Source organism: Camelus dromedarius, chromosome 26, assembly GCF_036321535.1.
Source record: "Camelus dromedarius isolate mCamDro1 chromosome 26, mCamDro1.pat, whole genome shotgun sequence".
In the NCBI taxonomy this organism is placed as follows: Eukaryota; Metazoa; Chordata; class Mammalia; order Artiodactyla; family Camelidae; genus Camelus; species Camelus dromedarius.
In genome coordinates, this window is record NC_087461.1 from 23,656,878 (window position 1) to 23,669,450 (window position 12,573).

At 49.7% G+C, this 12,573-nt stretch overlaps 1 protein-coding gene across 1 annotated transcript in view; it reads right to left on the bottom strand.

Moving 5' to 3' along the window:
- The window catches only part of MKX (mohawk homeobox), a 57,903-nt gene extending 49,978 nt beyond the window's left edge, over nucleotides 1–7,925 (bottom strand). Inside the window, exons 1-2 of the mRNA XM_031444552.2 lie at nucleotides 7,737–7,925; nucleotides 5,923–6,082 (exon numbers count right to left, since the gene is read on the bottom strand). Coding sequence (XP_031300412.2) covers nucleotides 5,923–6,082; nucleotides 7,737–7,924 — 348 coding nt within the window. The 5' untranslated portion in view covers nucleotide 7,925. The remainder of the gene's footprint in view (nucleotides 1–5,922; nucleotides 6,083–7,736) is intronic.
- Between the last annotated feature and the right edge of the window lie 4,648 nt (nucleotides 7,926–12,573).

Here is a 12,573-nt window from a genome sequence, read left to right on the forward strand (position 1 = left end):
GTCATGTCTCACCACGACATCCCAGAAACCTCAGTTTTTATCTCCCCGTCTTTCTGCAAAGCTGTGCTATTAATGCTATGGTTTAGTCTGACTTCAAATTCTCAGTCTCTTCAAACCTCTACAAACAGACAACTTCCGGGACTAGTGACCAAATACACAGTGAGTAGCTCTTGTGCTTCAGCCATGGTGGTAAGTGGCAGGAGTGAGTGAACTTGGTCCCCCGCACACACAGGAGGACCAGCAGTGAAAGCCATACTAAGTATTAACTGTGATACATGGGGGAAACCACACTATGGAAGGATGAAAAACCTGGTCCATTTCTTCTCAAACCTCCCTTGATTCCCCGAGTCACGGCCAAACTGTCCATTCACATGATCCTTACTACTAACTGGGCATTTTAGAGCATTAGTTTTTTTGAACTTCCCCATCTTCCATTCTGTCCACTTAAATGGATCTTTAACAACCACCATCAAATTCAATCGTGACGATTTCATCACATTACGTCGTAAATCCTCATCCACATCCCTTTCTCCTCGAACTGTGGTATCATGGGAAGAGATGTGGTCTCCTGTTCTGAATTTGCCAAATACATGCTGTGTGAGTTTAGGTAAGTCACGCAACTTTTCAGAACTTCAAACTTTTAATCTATAAAATGCATTTGCTGGTTCTTAACATCCTTGCTGACTCTGAAAACTAAGATCTGGGGCTATCGCCTGTGCTTTCCTACAAGCCTTAACTCATCTTCTTTGTGGCTGGGGCCAGCCCACCTCTGCTGTTGCCCACTGCTCTCTCTCCAGCAATTAGACTGGGGTGTCTAAGTCCTTCTCTGTTCTCCTCACTCATGGCGGACAGCCTGCAACTTCCCCTGTGCCTATGTCACATTTATTAGAATCCAACTCCGAAACCTTTTTGTTACTTTATTTACTAAACATCATAAACTTCAGAGACTAATCTTAAATCTTAACCGACCTTAACTCTTAATACAATCGACACATAGTATCCCATGGTGTAAAATTTGATTCTTATGGGACTCTTCCTATTTTATTAAAATGCAATGGACTTCCAATTTCAAAAAACATGAATATACTATAATACTAACACACAAAAACAGGGACCCTTAAATGTCATGATGAGATTAACTAGCATTTCATACATGGGAATCACACCCTTCTTTATGTTTTATATACTCATAGTTATTACCAGCGTATGTTAATTATACATTAGAAGATTTTCCAGAAAGGTTTGCTGGTATCTAACATAGGCTATTTCTAAACTGATTTTGTAAGTTTGACTGGCACCCAATTTACTAATATATCTACTCTGCCAGTGTTTTATTACCAGAAACTTACAGTACAACTTAAGGGCTGACAGTCTGGGGTGTTTAATATCTTCTTGGGTTAAGTTGTGCAAACAGTAGACATTAGTTGGTGAACAAGTTTGAATATACATTATTTGGGATTTTTTTTTTCCTGATGAATTAACGCAAACTCCATCTGTTTCAGTGAAGGTCAAAATGCCAGTTCAAATTTTCTACCTTTAACTTACTATGGATTCCTTCAAGGTTACCATTCATATTCTCTTGAAATGGTATTTCACACAAAACAGGCCTCCTTACCAAGGAGAGGTTCTGGAACAGCATTTTAATATCTAAGTCAGAGCTTTAAAAACACTGTATTTTATAGTGAAAGCTTAGAGAACCAAATATCTAGAAGCTGGAAGAGAAAACTAAGTACTTTTCATCCTACTCTGACAGAAGTGTTCACTTCATCATATTGACAGAGCAATCATTAGAGGGAACCCAGCGGGATATGCTGCCAGCTGTCTGCCTTTGTACACACAGAATTAACAGCTTATTCTGGGTTATTCAACTGAAATGTTGAACACCTCGTTTCTAAGCCGTGTAGTGTTAACACTTGGAATAATGCAGAAGGACCAATCTGAGCTTTTTGTTCAATAGTTAACAACAGCCACAATCCGTACAGTTGGTAACTGTACACCTGTCTCAGCAGAAGAGCTCAACACCAAACAAGAAAGAGCGGCGTCATACGGGGGCAAAAATCACGCAACACAGCAGATTTAACCAAATGCTCCACGGGTGGATCTAAGGAATTTGAAACTTCTACTATAAGAGGAAGGAGCATTAACATCCAATCACTAAAATGTAACCTCAGACTCCACTTGTCCTGCACTCTGCATTGTGATCATGAAAAAAATCACCCCAAGTAGACATTTCACTTTTATCATCCAGAAAAAATATAAATATATTTTAAATAAATACACATAAACAATGGGAAATATTGAAACCAGAGACAGCCCCCATCTGCCCTTCTTTCAAAAACTTCTTCAGAGGCAGCTATTCCCTAGGTAAACTCCATATCCCACAATAATTCAAAACCCCAATCACGTATCACTTTATATTAGTCCACAATAAAGCTCTTTGTATTTTGAGAGTAGAGATTATATTTTTATAAAGTTTGAACACTGGTCAGTCAGAGGAACCAAGCACAATGGAATATTTTGGTTGGTTAAAGTCAAAACACACACAGACACAAATGCAAATCATCTTCCTGTTAAATTGTATAAAAATCCTTATTATCTTATCAGGAAGATGTCAGCTAATAATGCAAACAGTTATAGCCAATTCAGACAAGTTGCCAAGTCCAGTGAGTAGGAAAAAAGAAAGTTGTGTATTTCTTTCTGATCCATCTTTCAGGGGTGAATAAAATGTAGGTGCTGATTGATGTCCTTAGAGCTTCTATTTATCAGAAAAAGTAACTTGTGGTCCTAAAAAAATATTCCCTCCACTAAAGTTTCAAGATTTTGTTTCTAGGCTTAATAGAGAATGCGGACCAGGTTTTACACCCTTCCTTATCAATTAAAGAGTAGCAAAATAAGGCAAAAGTGCTTCTTAGGAAAAGTTCGACAGTTTGACACACAACCAAAAGGAAAATGTTAAGTGTAAAAGACATTCTCAAAACGTAAGACATTCTTGTAGTTAAGGAATAAAACAATTATACTGACAGCTTATTAATATAAATCATGAGAAGCAGAGATGGGAGACATTATAATAAACAAAAAACAGAGTTTGGAGCCAGAAATAAGGGGAACACTCCATATCTGTCTATAGACATAAAAAATGACGTATTTCCAGATAAACTGAAAATAATAAAGTGACTTATGCTTGTGCTTGTTCTGTGGAACTAGCAAACAGCATTGAAGGTAACGATCTGCCCTCTGTGTATTCCCTACAATGGGATGGATTTTAAAACTAGAATATCTTAATCCGATTTCAAGACAGTCTCTAGTTTTCAAAAAGATGTTTCGGGAAGTCACGTGGTATTCCCCAACTAGAACCTATTCAGTCTACAAACATGCACGAAGTTTACTACGTGGAAAGTACTGGGCTGGGGGAAACCGCAAGATGAAAATGAATTAAGACAGGATCACTCTTCTCAAGAAGCCTGACTCTACAGGAGAAATGCATTCAGTGGGAGAAACTGACTCATGAAATAGGGGTCTATTTACAGGACACAAAAGCTTTATTCGGATCACAGCTTGATATTTTTCGCCCAAAAGTGAAAATGTATTTACATGATTTATTTGGTTCCCATCGAGTCAGAATTTGCTTTGGATGTTTAATATACAAACTCCTTACATTCATAAATATGTATTTTCTTGCTTAGACATTCCACTATGCCTAATTGAGAATAAATGGATCCAAACTGAATGATACATACAGTTGGTTAGTCTATACATTTTGATTTTTTCCCATTTATCACTTTAAAGTTCCAGAAACCAACTCCATTTACTATAAATTGTGGAAATCATTAAACAGGTATCACTTATAATTACAAATAATTACCTTTGCCCCTTCTAAAAATTACATACGTGTGTGCATGTTTATTTACTGAAGACTAGTGTAAGAGAAAATGTAATGGGAAAAGTTTTCATTACACGAATAAAAACTTCATGTAAATTAGAAAAATGCAATAGTCTTACCAAGATCTTAGTGCAAAAAAGAATTATTTGTATTTGAACTATCATTACAGGTAGAACTAATTTTATTCTGTATTACAAATGACAATTACATGTATTGCAGCTTAAAGAAACTACTGCACATGAAAATTTAAATGTCTCTGCTAATGACAAATAATGCATTTCATAATTAAAAATGCCCTAAATACGTCATAAACATTTTTGGCTTTCTATATGAAAGAATGGCAAGGATGTGGAAGGATACAATCAATAATCTAATGTTTTACTGCTGACACTATATTCAATAATATATTCAAATAGCTCTATAAATTAATGTATTTTTCAAAATAAATAGCATACCAGCTTGAAATCTGAACATATGCATTTATTTGCATAAGTCGAGGTTTCTTTTACTGGAATAATTTATTTAAAAACTAGTTTTGAAAATTACTGAAAGTTCATTGTTTTATGTAAAACAGATATTAAGCCAAGAACACTAATTTTCCCCTCCAGTGCTTCAGCAAATCACTATTAATACTATTGCCTGTTAATATAAAGCAAAACAGATGTTTTTCTCTACAACTGTACTGAAAATTAGCAGATAAATGAATGTTATAGCTTTAATAAGCCTGAATACAAGTCAATTTTCATGCTTTGTCAAACTTTCCAGTAATTCCTAAAATGACAACCTTAAATACTCTGGAAAGCAATTTTTTTGTTATTAAATTGTGAAACATTCCCTTTTATTTTGGGGTTCCCACTTACGATAATTTTAATGGAATGACCAAAATTTCACAAATGCAGTGATGCAGTACTATGGTAACATCCCAGGCTTCTCAGACCATTCAGCTCCTTCTCCTATTTCTGAATAAATCTGAACTGTTTGCACGCATAAAAGCTCATGTCGCTATATTCATGAAAGAAAACTGGTGTGAGAGAAAGAGCATTTGATCTGCAATGACATATCCAGGCCGACCTCTACCCCTACTAACACAACTTCCTCCTGCCTTGGTTACATCACCGGCAAAATGCTGAATGACACAGCCTATCTCAACCTAGTTTTGTGAATATCAAGTAAGATTGTGAAGGGAAAAAACTCGTCCAATGTAAAGTAGTGTTGTTCACTAGAGAGGCAACAAACTTACTCTATTCCTCTGCATTTTACAAAGTCACCCAGCCATTTGAAATCTGCCTCATCTTAACCCCAGTAGAAATATACCAACAGCAAAATTTTGTGGCATCTAGTAATGCTCAGGTCCCTCTTATTTAAAAAGGAAAAAACAAACACAAACCAAAAAAATAAATCCAAACCCCCTTCTAGCCCTCCCTGAGTCTGTCAGGAATGGTAATTTGAAAGTTAGCCTGTACTTGACCTTTAACATGGGGCCCTAATGTGGGGTGCCTTTCTGCCTGCTTGTCAAAAGTGTGGTCCGGGCCAGCAGCTTCAGCATGGCCTCAAGAACTCTTCAGAAATTCAAATTATCAGCACCACCCAAGACTGACTACTGAATCACAGATTCCTGGTGGGGCCCAGCAAATTGGGTTTTACCAAGTCCTCCAGGCGATTCTGGTGCACAATCAAGTGTGAAAATCACTGTGGGAGTAGTCCCACGTGTAGCCATCGGTATATGGTCCATGAGTCCAGATTCCTAGACACTCTCATGATTCTGCACTTGACTTTTCACTGCCCTCCTTAACAAAACACCATAGAAACCCTCCTGGACCAAGCTTAGATGAGATGGAGGAAACCCAGAATCTCTTCCCACAACACAACTCTGGCCCCGTGCCAGCCCCTTATCAACCTCAGGGGCACAAGCCGTAGCATCCGGACCGGCCTCTCGCCCCCATCCCTCCCCAGCAGCCGGCAGCTGGAGATCTGCACACTTCGTGAGCCCGCTCCTCGGTCTCCCCACCAGACGGGCAGGGGGCTTGCTGCGCCGGGATTACCTGCACTAGCGTCATCTGCGAGCCAAGCGCCAAGAGTATCTTCTCCGTCTTGGTGGGGTACGGGTTGTCACGGTGCTTGTAAAGCCACTGCTTCAGTGGCCGCGCCATGTCTTGTAGGGCCTGCCGCTTGTGCCTCACCTTCCCGCCGTTCTGCCGGGCCCTGGGACACCGGGAGAGGATGGGGCCTCGGTGAGCCGCGCCGTCTGGGTGCCGCCCGCCGGGACCCCCGGGGCTGCCCGCCGCCTGGCGCCGGCCCCCGCCCCGCGCGCCCGGACCCGAGGCGAGGCGGCGATGGGAGCCACACGGTATCAGGGCGGGGGTATCCTTTCCTTGGCACCCCTCCTTTGAAATAGCCGGGGTGTCGCAGGAGGACACGTGGCAGTGAAAGCCGCTAGGTATATAACGAAAAGGGGGACATCTTGAAGCCAGAGGTTAGAGGTTGAGATAATTTCAAGGAAACTTATTTAAGCCACAGATCCGCGCAGCAGGGCTGTCACCGTCCGTCGCCCGCCTGCACCGTGCCCTCGAGGGGCCCTGGCCTCGCGCAGAGGCTGCTGCCGGCTCTCGAAGGTTCTTTCAGGGGCTCTTGCCTGCTGCTCCGGGACTCCTGTCGCCTGTGGCGAAAGGAAATGTGGCCCACTGGACGGCGGGAATAAAGCCAGAGATGACGGCCACCCCACCGCCCTGGGTGTGTGGAGGAAAGATGCAGAATCTTAAAAAACAAAAACAAAAACAGTCTAGGGGCCTTTTCATGGCATTAAAGGGAATTTAAAAGTACAAAAAGGCCTGTCATATCGGGTAAAGAAAAGAGACCTCAGGAAAAGCACATTCGAAGGAGGAAGAGTCGAGCGGGCCGGTGGGCGCTGCGCTCCCCAATGGCTCCGGGAGGTGTCGCCGCGCCGCCGTCCGCACGCCCCGCCACTCGGGGAGGCTCGCGCGCCTGCGCCGCAGCCTCCGGGGCTTTGCCTCTCTAAACACTTTGAAATGCAATTCCATCCGTGAGGACTGGTAGTAACATTTTGACGAAACCTAATCTCTATTTTACTAACCGGCAACGCCGCAGAACAAGCAGCTGATGCAATCTTCCAGGTGGAGCCGGCCAGGACGGCCGCCCCTCCCCTCCCCCCGCGGGGCGCTCGGGAGCCGGCGGGACGTGGCGGGGCTACAGACGGCCTCTGCGCTTCTGCGGCTGGAGCAGCTGGCGGCCAGCGAGCCCTCGCCCCTTCCACAGCCCCCTCCGCCCGCTAAACCGAAACCCGGCCCGGCAGGCCCGCGGCACCCCACCTCCGGGCTCGCAGCGGGCCCCGCCGAGGCGCGCGCGCGTCTGGGGCGTCCTGCGGGGAGCTGACCTTCCCAATACCCTGGCCGAAGCAAGGCCCTGTCGTGGCACAAGACTAGCCTGACCCGGGAAGCCCCGACTTCTTGTCCCTGTCCTGTGCCTCTGCATCCCCCTCAGTCCTTTCTGCCTCGCCCGCAGCTGCGCTTCTGCTCCCCGCGGTCCAGAGAGGGGCAGGTGCCCCCCCCAACATCACCACCCTGAGGTCCAGGCATCGGAGGACTAAAGGGCAGTTTCCGGTGTCCTCAGTTTCCAAAAAGCCTCTTTTGAGCTGTCCTGACGAATCGATCCACCCATATTTTGAGCAACTAATGCCTTAAAATGAGAATGCGCAAGACCAGGAGGCAGAGATCTATCGTCCCTGGGAACGCCGGGCCCCTAACCCGCGGGCCCCGGTTGCCACTCGCACGCCGGCGCCGCTCAGCGCACCCACCCCTCCCGGCGGCGGCGGGCAGGGGCCCCAGGAGGGTGCGCATACCCGGTCCTCCTGTGTCGCAGGCCCAGGTTGTCCTTGAGGGGCGGGCCGTCCGGAATGCCCACCTCGGGGCGGGCGTGGGGATTGTCCAGGACGCCGCCGTAGGGCCGGCCGCCCCGCTCCCGCTCCGGAGCGCCGCGGTCTTCAAAAAGCACGGCGCCGCTGAGCTTGTTGAAGACGATGGTGTTCATGGTGCGGGCAGGCAGGGGCGCGCGGCGCGGCCGCAGCGCCTTGGGGCCGGGCCGCCGGGAGCTCCGCAGGGCTCGGGTTCTAGAAGATGAAGATGCATCACATTACTTAAGGAGAGTGCTCACACCCCTGCGCGTCCTGAGCCCCGAACTTGGCCGCGGCGCGGGGCTGCGGAGCCCAGGGGAGGCGCAGCGCCGCCGCACCTCAAAGCGGGAACCCCCGCCTCCCCATACCTGGCTACCCCGTCACCGGCCCCGAACACTCCCGGGACAGGTACCCACCCTCCTACTTGCCCGGCGATCCGGTCCCCAAGGAATCTCAACCAGAAATAATTTACCCGCGGAGGCAAAGGAAAGGAATTCCTAAACGAGCCTTCCTGAGTTGGTTTTATTCTGGAAGAAGCACACTCCGTAAAGCGGAGCAGGATAGGTGTGGGGCGGCGCGTGGTCCTTCAATCACAACAGAAGACTAAAGCGCTCCCACTCGGGTCGTAAGGCGGGGTTGGAAGAAAAGGAAAACTGGGGGGTAATATGAACAACCGCATCCGCAAGCCCCAGTTAATGAGTCCCAGGCCGTACCGGGATTTCGGGGATTTGCATGTTTTCTAGATCCTGGATGGTTTGGCTGAAACTCCTGCGTCCTTTTCCCCGCTACGGTCCCTGGGGTGGGGGCAAGGGCGGGGAAAGTTAGCAGACTCCCTAGCTAGAGAGTTAAGTGGCGTCAGAAACAAACGCACCACACTCTCCCCCTCCCCCCGAGTTCTCCTACCATCCCCCAGCCCGCTCCCGGATGCGCAGGGTCCCGGCAAAGCAAAGGCCCCGGAGACCCGGGCCCCCCGGGAGCCCGTTGTCAGTGCTGTCGTCTTCCGCAGAGCGGGTGCGAGCCTCAAGCTCGGAGCCCTTCCACACCCACCCCTTACGGGGACTCGGGGAACCGTTTCAGAAGCTGCAAAGGTGTCAGGAGCGTAAGGAGACATCGCGGGCCGCGCACCGCCCGGCCTGCGGAGGCCACTGTCGGGAAAAGCCTCTAGCTCACCTCAGCCTCTGCCCGCCGCGCGCGAGCGTCAGGGGCCCGGCCGCGCGGCCGCCGAGCAGCCGGGTTACGCCCGGGGGCGCGCAGCCGCCCCAGCCCGCCCCATCTCCCCGCCTTGCTCCCGGGGGGACAGCTCGCGGCGCTTCTGAGCCGCCCTCGCTTCACGAGAGCGCCCCTCACTCCGCACTGCGGCGGCCAGGGCTGCCCACCCCACACACACACACACACACACACACACACACACACACACACACACACACACACACACACACACACACACACACACACACACACACACACACACACACACACACACCCTCCGCCAGCCGAGTGCCCACGCTCGCCAATGCCCCCGCCCCGCCCTCCGGTCACCACAGCAGCGGCCACTCACGACGTTTAGGGCCGTGACCGCGGCAATTAAACGACGGCGCCCGTCAGTGTTCGTGAGGAGGTGAAGTCAGACCTCTGCTTGCTGTCCCGCGTACCATAGGACTGAGTCCTCCCGCGCAGACAGGTACGTGTCTGGGGTGTGCACACAGCCTTGGCGGTAAGTGTGAAAGCAAGTGTCCGTGCTCGCAGCCCTCGTTTTCCTTTTGAAATCAGTGCGCTTAGTGACTTGCGTTCAGGCTGTTCTATTTGTGAAGCACGCCCGTTCCCAGCGCCACTGCCTGTCCCCACCCCAGCCCTACTGTCTGTTCCCGCCTCTGCCCTGCCCTCCTATTACAACGGCGTGTTTTTCCTCGCCACTGCGCCGCGAGGTTTGCCCAGCAGACCCTCCCCACTGTCCCCAAGCCCACACCGAGATCGCCACCAGAGACCCCGGCGCGGTCCAGGTGTGCAGGCGGCAGGCGCGGAGGGAGGGGGCGGCGAAGGTACGAGAGCCGCGTCCTGACGCCGGTGGTCCAGGGGCGTGTGAACCGCGGCTCCTAACCCTCCCTGGGGGCCCGCGCGGGGTCCCCAATGCCGCCTTTCGGCTCCCGCGCTCCCCACTTACCCAGATTCACTCCACACTGTTGTTTGGGGAGCTCCCTCCCTGCGGAACTGCCCTGCCCAACGCCTACGAACAATTTTAAGCAAAGGAGGCGCGGCCAGGTGGGCTTCCCGGCTCGTCGCAGACCCTCGGGCCAACCTCGGCCGCCCCACCCCCCCACCCCCGCGCGCGTCCTCAAAGGACCTCGGGGGGAGGTGGGGGAGGGGCAGGGAGCCGGGCGCCCGGGGCAGAGGGAAAGGGCGGCTCGGGAGCCAAAGCGAGCCTGCCGTCCCGCGGCCCCGCGCGGGCTGTACCTGGGGCGGTGGGGCCGGCGGCCGGCGGCAGGGCAGCTGGCTCTCCCGCGTCGAGGCTAGGCGCACTCCCATCCCCGCCGCATGTTCTCCGCGCGGGCTCCAGTGCGCTCACCGCCGCCACCGCCGGCGTCGCGGCTTTATTTACCCAGACGGGCGCGCGCAGCCCGGGAACCGGAATATCGAGGCCTTCTCATGTTTCCTGACTGCCCGGCCCAGCCGGCGAACATCCTGCGGGCGCGGTATCCACGTTCCCGGGCCGGCGAGAGGAAGCCTCCGCGGGGACGGCTGTTAACCCTCGCGGAGGAGCTGCCGCCGCCGGGGAGCCCCCGGCCCGCCGAGTCCTCCCCGGCCGGGCCCGGCTCACAGATCCTCCGGTCTCCAAGGCGCGGAGCAAAAGGGGCGATTTCCTTCGCACTTAGGGGAGAAACCGGAGAAGGCGCAAGTAGCGCCTGGCTCGGGCTCTGGGAGCTGAGCGGCTGCGGTGCAAATCCGGTGTCATAGCTGGTCCAAGCGCCGGAAATGTCACCACGCGTGGCTAGGCGGGACAGGGCATGCGACGCGCCCTTTATTTTCCTCGCGATTAGCTGGAGGGAAGTGAGAGCTCGGTTTGTGCCCCTAACGCCTGAGGGCGTATGACAGGAGATACTTGCGCCCCAGAAGTCTCTTTCCTAGTGTCATTGGACTTCTGCGGTCCTGGCAGTCTCCAAGCCAGGCACGCAGTCACCTTCCGGAGCCCGCGCTGGAGAAGAGGGTGGCAAGGCGGGCGCGAGGCGAGCCCAGGTGCCCAACCCACGGTGACCCAGGTGTGGAAGAGACGGCGAGAGCAGGGCTAGGAGCTGCCTGGAGCATAGGGGATGGAACTTGGAAGAACCCCGAGCCGGGACACGGTGCAAGGAGAGAGAATCCTATCAGAGTCTCTTACTGGTGATACTTGCCTTCCGACCGTCACCCCAAATATGAGAGTAACGACAGCTGTGGTTTAGGTGCCACTGGAAGCCCAGAGGTTCTCGCAGCCTAGGTGATCCTCAAGGCGCCGAGCAGCAAGCCGCCCGCGTTGTCGCCGCCTGGCCTCGCTGCAGCAGCAACACATTTCATCTTTTTTCTTGTTTTTAAAAAGAGCGAAAGTAAATTTCCCCCAAACCTGAAAGTTATGACATCATTTGCTCTTTTCTCCTCTAAGGGTGGCTGGCCAGCCTGGGGCCGTGGCCCACCTAAGCCTCTTCCTTTTATATGGCCTGGAAGTGGTTAAAATGCACACTTAAAGTATTATTTCCAACACTTACCACCCTGAAAATTTCCATTATGTTATCCCCCAATATACGCTACTGTACACCAGGGCACAATCTAAAGCAGAAAGGGACGAAGGTTTACATTTTTGCGCATCCAGCAGATAAAATATTATCATTTGATCGCCTTTCCTGATGACCTTGGTTCTCTTCTACCAGATAATTTGCGGTTATGGCTCTCGCATCTTGTCCTTGGCTCTGCACTTGACTTCTGTAGGGTGAATTCAGTGCAGACCTCTCTGTGGGGACTTAAAGTCAGGGATACATAATAAAATTTCAGCCACAGACTTGCAGCGAGAAAGTTTCTAACAAAAGCAGATTTAATTGGTAACCCATAGGAAGAAAAAGTGGTTCTCTTCTAAGGTCTCTATGACTGATGGTGGTCACCAGACATTATAATGAAATCAACTGAAACACGCCCCCTCTGACTTATCTTTTAAAGTCAGCTGTGCTGAGTAAAGCACCCAGCATGTATGCAATTGCTTGCTATTTCACAGTATTCTGCTTACCCAGCTGTTTGCTGTAGTTTACAGGCTAATAGAGGACATATGAATTTTGTTGTTTTATACTTAACTGTAGTTACTCCATTTTAAAAGCCTTTTGAGGACTTTGATTTAAGATGTATTTGCATGTAAGATCATTAAAAATCTCATACAGCAAAAGATATTTCTGCAAAGTGTTTATTTGTTATAGGAATAATATATGCCTTAGTCTCAAATTAAGTCACTGAAAAATCAATACATGGTAATTCTTTTAGACTATGGCTTAATAATTAAAATTCATTAAAAAATGAAACACTGGAGGGTCCATTTTAAAATGAAATAGTGTGGAGAATCCTTCTCTAATATACAAGTGGGCACGTATTGTGTGATAGACAAGAATTTTATTTTTGCAAGTGTCACCCTCAATACAAGAGGGAAATTTCTTCGTTTTAATCCAAAATACAGATGCATTTATCATTATTTTAAATTTCATCTTTTTCTAAAAAGAATTTCACTCAGCTTCTTATGCTGTATTCCAGTCTCAGTATATGAAAAGATGTGTTATAA